The sequence below is a fragment of the Antennarius striatus genome, chromosome 8 (genome assembly GCF_040054535.1).
Source record: "Antennarius striatus isolate MH-2024 chromosome 8, ASM4005453v1, whole genome shotgun sequence".
Taxonomy (NCBI): domain Eukaryota; kingdom Metazoa; phylum Chordata; class Actinopteri; order Lophiiformes; family Antennariidae; genus Antennarius; species Antennarius striatus.
Window position 1 is genome coordinate 1,047,986 of NC_090783.1, and position 9,897 is coordinate 1,057,882.

The 9,897-nt window shown below is 43.6% G+C and overlaps 1 protein-coding gene across 1 annotated transcript; it reads left to right on the forward strand.

Annotated features, from left to right (window-relative positions):
• Positions 1-2,106: 2,106 nt before the first annotated feature.
• On the forward strand, positions 2,107-4,907 carry LOC137600223 (dynein axonemal light chain 4). Its single transcript, XM_068321729.1, has 4 exons — positions 2,107-2,222; positions 2,643-2,722; positions 3,676-3,759; positions 3,869-4,907. The coding sequence occupies exons 2-4, from the start codon at positions 2,651-2,653 to the stop codon at positions 4,031-4,033; spliced, it is 321 nt and encodes a 106-aa protein (XP_068177830.1). The 5' UTR covers positions 2,107-2,222; positions 2,643-2,650; the 3' UTR covers positions 4,034-4,907.
• The last annotated feature ends 4,990 nt before the right edge of the window (positions 4,908-9,897 follow it).

Genomic DNA, 9,897 nt, shown 5'->3' on the forward strand with positions numbered 1-9,897 from the left:
TGGTTCAGCTTGATTTTAGTTTATTTTTCTGTCTTCGCTCTAACACCTGCTCACATTTTTAGCTTCTGACGACTAAAAGCTAATGAATCACACCTTCAGATCTGATTTCAAACAGATCAGCTGCAGAGAAATGGATGAGTTTCCAGGTTTCTTTAAAACACAACCCCTAGAATTAACAATTCCTGTTCGTATTTACAAAATTTATATCATTTAAATCACATCAGCAGATACAATAGATTCTTTTTTATTTTTTTGCATTTCTTTTATTCATGTTTCACAACGCAAAAATGTTTTATTAGGTGACCAAGAAACAGTTTATTATAAAAAAAAATAAGCCGATGATGTGAGTTCAAACGCCACAAATTAGTTTTCATGGTTGTGTGTGTGTGTGTGTGTGTGTGTGTGTTAACTGCTGACGACAATAAAAACTAACGCGATGCAACAGCATTTGCATAAACTACATGAATTATTCCCCCGTCCTGCAGCGACTCATTGATCAGCGACCGAACGACCAATCAGCCGATGAGTAAATCGTTGATGAGTCATCAAACGCTGAGTCAGCGTTCGCCGGGCCTGTCAGCGGGTGAATCAGCGGTAAAGGTTTCCCATCGCTGATCTCCATCAGGGCTCACACACACACCCAACAGGGGGATGAATTATTAATATAGTTTAATTACGTCTCGTGGGGGGGATCCTGGCGTGACCCCCGACACGTCAACACATCCGTGTTCGCTGCAGATCTTCATCCTCCTCATCGGCGTTCATCTCGACAGCGGATCTCCGATGTATTCTTCCCTTCCCTGTCTCCTCATCCTCAGCTGCTCGGTCCTTCACCTTTGACCCCCCCATCGTTGTCATTCAGACAAGTTTTCTCACTTTTTTTCCCCCAAAGAGCTTCAGAATCTTCTGTTTTGTTCAGGATTCAATCACAAAATGTTGATAGAACATTTTCCCGTCTGAATGAATGAATACTCCCCTCAAGGTCTCCTCTTTTTTTTATTTTATTTTTTAACCGCTACCACCTCCTCTTGTCTTTTATTCTCTGCTCATCCTTTCAGGTTTGGCGGCTGCTGTCAGCAGCAGCTCTTTCTCCTTCCTCCATCTATTCCAGCTGGTTCTGACGCTCCTTCCTGCCATCCAGCACTTCTTTTTGTGAGGCTCTCGGTGTGCTTTGAGACGTGGAACACTCGATCTGAGCGGAGTGCACACACCCACATTCACCAGTTGTAAAAATCATTGTCACTTTTCTAGTTTTTATCAATAAACTATAAACTCAAGGACAGCAGGATGCAAACGATGGAGCGTTTGTTTTCCTGTCCTGTGGGAACACGTTTTTTTGTGCACACATTATTATCTTATTGGAATAAATTATTATTGTGTGCGCATCTGATGATCTTATGGGAATAACATAATGATTTACATGCATAATATAAAAACTAAACAACTTATACCGACTTTATGGACTCAGTAAACAATGCAGGAAATAATGGATGTAAATATCTGCACCTTCCTCAGAGCTTTAAAGCACCGCTAATGTTAATGCCTGAGAGGCAACAGCATCCATTCTTGATGGTGAATATATATTTGTTCCAGATCAGAATCAAATTGCAATGTTAATTCTCATGGTTAAAAATATTATAAATTAATATTAATATTGTTATTATCATTATTGAGGAGAAGAAGAAAAAGATTTAAAAAAGAACAAGAAAAAAACATACTTTATTTATTGCTTTGGGGAAATTATTAAATTACTTTAACATTTTAATTTTAAATCAAGAAATTAAACTAAAATTAAAATTAAATTTCAATGAAATGAAATGAAATTTAAATTCAATTATTTATCTCCTTGGGGAAATTATTAAATTATATTATGCTATTATTTATAAAATTATTTTGTGCTATTATTTATTAAATTATTTTATGCTATTCTTTATTAAATTATTTTATGCTGTTAATAATTTAAAAAAACTGTGAGAGATAGGATTCAAATGAGTCTAAAAAGACTAGAAAAAAGAAGAAACAAAAGAAATCTTAAATATAAATAAAGATTGAGTCAAAATGGGCTTGGCTTCCTTCCGGTTGATTGGCAATCTCTGAACCAATAGGAATAGAGCTGTGCTGAGGTGGGAGGGGCCTTCTATGTACTGACATCATTTGTTAAAGATGTCTCCCTAACAACCGACGGGAGTCTAGCAGCGAACTTTCCGCTGGACTGACGCCTGGTAAGTCGCTCCCGTTCACGGTCTCACGTCTGCCGCTGCGCACCGACCGGAGCCCGACGGCACGACGCGTCCGGATCACCCGCCGGTTAACGGAACCGATCCGGTTCTGAGCTGAAAATCCGAGCTAAGCTAACTAGCTAGTCAGGACCTGCTTCCGTTTGTTCGTTTCGATCCGTTTTCCGGTAAAAAGCCGTGACGTCATCAAAACATAATAAAAACAAACCGTTAAAAACAACCGGATAAACAGATGCTACCACATGCTAGCCGATGTTGAGCTAGTGGAGCTACCTAGTTACAGTGTCGTTAGCTACGGGGGTTAGCTGGCATTAGCCTTCCGGTCTTAGCATGCTAATGTTGTCAGCTGTGGGAGTTGGCTAGCGTTAGCTTTCCGGTGTTAGCATGTGTGAACTGTGTCCGCAGGAGTCGGGATGGCGGCGACCGGAGAGGGCAAGAAGGACGAGGCGGACTACAAGAGGCTCCACAGCTTCCCCCTCATCCGGGTGAGACCCGCGGGACCCGGGCTCCTCCACCGGGGGACCCGCGGGACGGGGCTCCGCTGGTTCCCCCGCTGGGTCCCCGTTAGCTCCGGCCTCCCACTGGAATCATTTCATATATACACCTATAATTTATTATAATTAAAATAATTTATAATTTTATAATTAATATAATTTTATATCTATTGTATTAATAATTATTATAATTTTTTTTTAATAAATATAAATTATAATAATTACTCGGCATCCTTCTACCAGTGAATATATGGGTAGAAGGATGTCGAGTATTGTAATTTATATTTATTATACCTTTTAATCCTGATGATTCATTAAAGTGAACAAAGTGATGAGGCTGAAACATGAACTGTCAGATGGAACTAATAAATGTAACTAACTCCATGTAATGTAAAATAAATAACTAGTCGTTAATGTTAAATAACTCTGAAGTTATTACTTATTCAAGTTACAAACATTACAGATACACAGAAAAAACATAAATATAACATGAATCCTTTTAATCTGTCAGGTTATTAAACCCACAGAACTCCATCAATCAAGGATCAAACTCAGTGAATAAAGAAAAATAACATCAAACACAAGTTAGGACATTAACTTTGTTCAAAATCTTTTTGTCAAAGTTAAAATGGGCTTAACTACGGCATTGTGGGTAATGTAGTTTTGGTTAAAGCACACTTTTGATCTATTTATTTTTAGACACTCTGACCTGTTATGCTCTCATGGGCCACATAAAATGATGTGGAGGGCCACATTTGGCCCCCGGGGCTTCAGTTTGACTGAGCAACTTTCTTGCTGCTTTTCTTTTGCTGTTTAGTTGATTTTTCCCTGTGGAACGTTAAATATCTGAATTCATGATGATTACTTCACTTTTTTTGCGGCTCCTTTACGTAGCTTCACGTAGCATGAACCAATTGCGTGCTAACTGGCGTGTTTGTTACCAGCACACGGATATGCCAGAGGAGATGCGGGTGGAGACCATGGAGCTCTGCGTCACAGCCTGCGAGAAGTTCGCCACCAACAACGAGGTGAGCGTTCGTCACACACGCAGTTCCTTATTGGCTGTTTCCTGTTGACTTGTACGTATTGGTACGTCTCGGATCGTTCCGTTTGATGCTGGTTCTCCTCGTTCCTCAGAGCGCCGCCAAGATGATCAAGGAGTCGATGGACAAGAAGTTCGGCAGCTCCTGGCACGTGGTGATCGGAGAAGGCTTCGGCTTCGAGGTCACGCACGAAGTCAAGAACCTGCTCTACATGTTCTTCGGAGGGAGTCTGGCTGTGTGTGTGTGGAAGTGCTCGTAGCGGCTCCTGGCCACGCCCCCTCTCCCTCTCTGACACGCCCACTTGGGCCGGCGACCACCAACCAGCAGCCTTTAAATACGGGCAGGTTAGTCCCATCACCTCCAGCCCAGCAAACATCCGTAGAAGCTCTGGTCCGGGTTCAAACGTGGACTCGGTTGGAAAATGGAGTCCCATCGGCTGAGAATAAACGCCGCCGCTTCCCTCCGAGTCTTTTTTCTACTCTCCGTCCGTCTGAAGCCTCCGTGGTGCCAGCGTTTGTGAGCGAGTGTGAAAACGAACGTGAGCGCAACTTTTACAAAGACGACAGCCAGCCAGGGTCCCCAAAGGTCCTTAATCCTCATTCCTCTTCAGGGAGTGTGTGTGTGTATGTGTGTGTGTGTGTGTGTGTGTGTGTGTGTGTGTGTGTGTGTGTATGTGTGTGTGTGTATGTGTGTGTGTATGTGTGTGTGCGTATGTGAGTGACTCTATGTTTTGTGTGTGCTGGACACACACCGTTTCTATGAAACACTTCACCCTCACCTCCCTCAGCGGTTTGTCCTCACCATCTGTGACTTCTCTCTCTTCCTTTTCGACGGCGCTGGTCTTTCAATAAAGTTTGTAAGATTTTGTATGTGTACATATTTTGATGCAACTTGAAGAACTTGTTTTTAAAGACTTTGGTGTCGTCAGCGTACGGCCGGAGGCTCAGAATCCGCCGAACGAACACGCGTGTCCTCCTGTGACGATCCCTCACCAGATCTCCTGCTGGGCCAAAGCAGCAATGTGATTGTTTTCATGTGGATTTGAGTTGTAATGATCGTGTGCGACGGATCGTTTGTCTGAACTGACCTGACTGCAAAATAAACTCTGCAATGTGGTGGAATATAAAGTTTGATTTAGAGTATTTCTTGTTGGCTGAGGAGGTTCACATGCGTTTACTACAGTTAAGTACAGGAAATCCTTGACTATCAACCTGCAGTTCCTCTTTCTGCCACAACCCCTGTGGGGGCAGCACCTCATTGTTCACGCAGCTCCAAAAATCGTCTCTGAATTAAAAAGTGATTTTTAAATGAACTTATAGATTGAAATTTAATAAATAACGACTTGCAAACAATTCAACTTACAAACAGCCTGTCGTAACCAGTTGTGTTTGTATGTTGAGGACTAGCTGTCAATCCTTTGGGGTCAGCTGGATCTCATGTTTCTTCATCTCTGCATCTCATTCTTTGTCACTGGTTACATAACTTTGGAAAGGGGGACATAAAACTCCTGATTTCTTCTCAGAATTGGTGGTTGTGATTAAAACGAGTGAACATGTGAGGACTGGAACGCTCCGTGGGGCTCCTGTGGGGGATGGAGACTCGGCACGACTCAAACCGCCCAAAATAAAAGCGTCACGCGGAGGAATACGTGGCCGCCTTTAAAAACACTTTGCAAATAAGAAATCTTGCAAACATGAGTCGAAAAATATTCCTGACAAAAAGTTTTGGGTTCATAAGGAACAAGATGGGACGCGTCGGCGCGGATGGTGACGTCTGGATGAGGCCGATTCATCCAAAGGAACTGGAAGAAGAGATTTTGAAAAGATGCTGCATTAAAATTTAAATGTTTTTCTCTAAAAGCCAGCTGACAAAGTTTCTCCGACTGTCAGCTTTGCTTAAACGTCTTTGTAGCGACGCAGGGACAATTTTAAGCGTGTTCCTACACATTTAAGCACAAACAACCCCTCCGTTTGAACCCGTTTGCGCAACGACATTGTTTAGGACGCTCTGACCCGGCAGCAGAGCCACACGGGGCGCCATTATTGACATTTAAACACAATCTGGTGACCCAAACAGCCTGAATGGAGTCGGCTTCCTTCTGGCTTCAGAAGCAGAGGACTGCCCATGTTTACCCCTCGTAAATGAGAAGAAAGAAATGCTGCGCTGACATCCTACCACAATAAAAGCACAGCGGTAACCAGCAGCAGGTAACTTCTAACCAGCATCCAGTTGTTGGATTTAAAACGTAAAGCTCATCCAAACATCTCCTGGTTCGATTTAAATGACATGGAAAGTTATTCTGCTTCTGCCTGGTTTCATCCCCGGTTCTTTCTTGCTCCTCCGTTGCATCACCCCCATCATGACCCCCCCTGTCCTGATCAATTGCCCCAGGAGACGGTGCCACCAGAAATAATCTGGCTGTTTTGTAGGTGTTGATCTCGGCTGTCAGACGTTATCCCTGGAGGAACATGACGGGTGTGTCCTCACGGGTTTGGATGGAGGCTCAGGTGCCTTCAGACGAGGTTCAGGAAGCAGCTGGAGCTTCAACCAATCACAGAACTCTAAATCCCTCATTAGAGCACCGGTTCTGTGTCTACTAGCGTGAATAATCTGGAAAACAACCAGACTTGTTTAACACAGATTCCACATCTGCTTCCAGGTGTTCCTTCACCTGGTCGACCCGCTTCACTCAGCCCAGCTTCCACTTCCTGTCATTAGCGGAGGAAGCGTCTGATGAATGCGGCGGGTCGTGTGTCGGTAAACACGGTGCCACCCTGCGACGCTCGCCATTCATTATTCACATCAGACACTCTTTATAGACCCCCCCCCCCTCCATCTCCTCCACATTGTTAAATATTCATCCACAGAGTCGCAGGAGGGGCTCTGCTGTGTTTCCAGTCGGATCAGAATGTAGAGCCGTTAGCTTCAGGCTTCATGAGAAGCTCTCCACACGTATCGATGGGCTTGTTTTTAACACAGCGACCTGCTTCATTCACGCCTCTCTCCATCCACCATTACATCCTAAAGACTAACCAATAACTTCCCTACGGGGATCATTAGAGTACGTTACATTTACATTTACGAACACCCGTTACAGTAAAAGTAAGGGTTTAGCCTTGTTATGAGGCTGAATCTTAGCTATGCTAGCTTGCTACAGAAGTTTTTAAGCTTTTTTCAGGCTAAGACTTGGCTCTGCTAGCTTGCTAAGGAAGTTTCTAGCCTTGTTAAGAGGCTGTCTTGGCTCTCTAGTTCATTACAGAAGGTTTTAGCTTTGTTATAAGGCTGAGTATTGACTCTGCTAGCTCACTACAGGTTTTATCTTCAATCAATCTAGTTTTATTTATATAGCGCTTAATCATGGCAACGGACATTTCAAAGCGCTCTAACAGACAGAGAAACCCGACTGAACCCTCCAGGGCATCAGAGACAGTGGTGGGAAAAACTCCCTCATTGAGGAAGAAACTCCGGGCAGGACCCAGACTCTTTTGGGCGGCCGTCCGCCTCGACCGGTTGGGTGGAAAAGAAATAAAAATAAGGTAAGAACAGGGTCAGAGAGAGAGACAGAGAGACAGGGTGTCAGGTAGTCCAGATAGAGTCAGTGTCTCTATGGTTACAGGTAGACCATTTGATGCTGGAGCTGGATTGGGGACCAGAAAGTCAGGCTGTCTTCATACATGTTCCCCATCATGTTGTTGGTGAATTCAAGGCACAATTACAGCTGCGTGGACGACTGTATAGTGGAAGGAGGACGAAAGGAACCCCAGACGATGGATAGATGGGGGGTGGTACTGGTGGGCTCAATCTGTCTCGGACTTTTATAAGACACAAAAGTGCTTCAAACAGTCTATCAGAGTGTGGGAAAAGGTAATACAGATAGAAGGTGGTTTGAGAGGGTTCATAAAAATTTAAATTACCGTAAATAATAAAATTAATAGATCTCGATCGAGGATTCCTCAATCGCGTGTCGTTCCTGGAATGCGCACTCTCTCCTAATGGTGAGTCTTAGCCCTGCTAACGTTCTACACAAGGTTTTAGCCTTGTTACTAGCATCTCATAAATCTGTTTTTAAACAGTTGTCTATTTGCATATGAAGCAGACGTGGGTCAGCATTAGCATTCAGCTGGAGTCTGGATCCGGCCCATGATGAATGAACTCTCTTTAGCTCCCGGGTTAAAATGCAAACATGGAATATTTGAGATTTTTCATCTTTTAGCTCATATTTCAGTTTGTTGTGGAGGAATCTCAGCCGCTGCTTCCATTCAGAGGACGGATGCTGATTTTTTTTGTGCATTCTGGGACCTAAAGTTCATTTTACAAATTAGAAACTCAAGGTGGTTTGAGGTGAGGATGAATAATGACTTGCTGGAATCAGAAACCACATCTTCAGAGCCAATAACATCGGTGTTTTTGTGAAGTCCGGCCTCATGAGGTTCGTGTTGCTTCAGATTGAACTTCTAATGTGCGGCGGGGGCGTTGGTGACCTCGTGCACATTTTCTAGTATTGACACAGAAATAACTCGTTGGGTTTCAATCACTGGTCCATTGCCGTCATATCCGAAGCATCTCCACGGTGAAGTTCAGCGGCGTATCTTAGCAACCTCCTCACCACCTGCAACGATATGTGAGAGGAAGGTTGCAGCCTGGCTGTGTGCGAGGAAGACGCCCGACATAAAAGGAGGAAGACATCCATCAGAGATGAAAGATGGAGTCAAGGAAAAGTCGCAATCCAACAGGTGGAAGAGAGAAAAGACACGTCGTGAAGGGTTTTTGAGAGATTTGTGATTGAAAAATGAAAGAGCGCAAGAAAGGGAGCGGTGGAGGAGTAGAGGAGGGTCAGAGTCATCAGAGAGAAGGGTTTAAGATCGTAGACTGCAGGAACCATAGAGGCTTCAGTGAATGTTGCTACTGGGCGTCTTTAATGGGAGAGACCGCCCAGTTTTAGCACCAGTGTCTGTCCATCGCCGCTATCTCGTCTCTGCAGTCATGGAGGATGTTTCATCAGCTCGTTTCCAGGCGGGAATCAAAGACAGCCTTAAGTTTTGGGAGCGGGGGGAGGAGAGCGATGAAGAGGCGGGGGGGGGGGGGGGTGATGAAGATGAATGTCTGCTGGAGCGCAGATCAAGCTGGAAGCTGTGCTTCTATAAAACATCAGTGCGGCGCAGAGATGGAGGGAGTGCTCGAGCAAAAAATAGACAACAAACAGGAAAATACCGAGAAAACGAGTGGGCGAGCGAAACAGAGAGATATTGATCCTGTCTGCTGATTGATTTGTGTTATCAAAAGCTGACCGTCCTTGAGAATATTGAGCATCTCTGGTAACATTGGTAGGAAATGAAGTCTTTATTCCAGCTGGAAAGGCCTCGAAAAATAAAAGAAATGCGTTAAAAATCATTTAAAATGAGTAAAGAAAACATCAGAAGATTGATGGTATAAACAAATGCAGTTAAAGGATTTAAAGTACAGGTAGTCCTCAACTTACGAACACAACAGGTTCCTAGAGGTTGTTTGTAAGTTGAAAAGTTCACAAGTTATTTATTAAATTTCTATCTATAATGAGATTTTCTGAGTCATGTTAACATGACAAGTGAAATCTGAATCTATGGGGTGTTGATGTTTCGCTGCTCGGTGGGGGTTGTGGCAGGAAGGGGAGCTACAGTCATCCTTTTTTTTTTTTTCATATTTACGAATGTTCATATCTTGAGGACTTCCTGTTTTGGATAAATCGCCAACAGAGAAACAGCATGAATGTTTTTATACAGCTGATTCCAGACCAGCTTCACCTTTAAAAACAGTAATGGAAAGATTTTCAGATGTGTCCTAATCATTAAATTCATATTTTTTGCTTTCCATCCATTTTCAGTCCGACTGCCGTTTCTAAAACGTTCTCTTTTCTTTTTTTTGACATCATTAGCATGGAGCTCATGCTGTGATCTGAAGCATTCATGTTTTATGAGTCCCGCTAAATAATAAATGAACCTGAGCACCTGCGTGAATACAGAAACATACCTCCACTAAATCAGTGCTCTGCAGTCCATTAAGCTTCCACAGACGAGTCAGGTGATGTCAAAACGCGTCACGGAGACGGCGGCAACTACACTGAGCCACACGCCGCGGGACAAAACA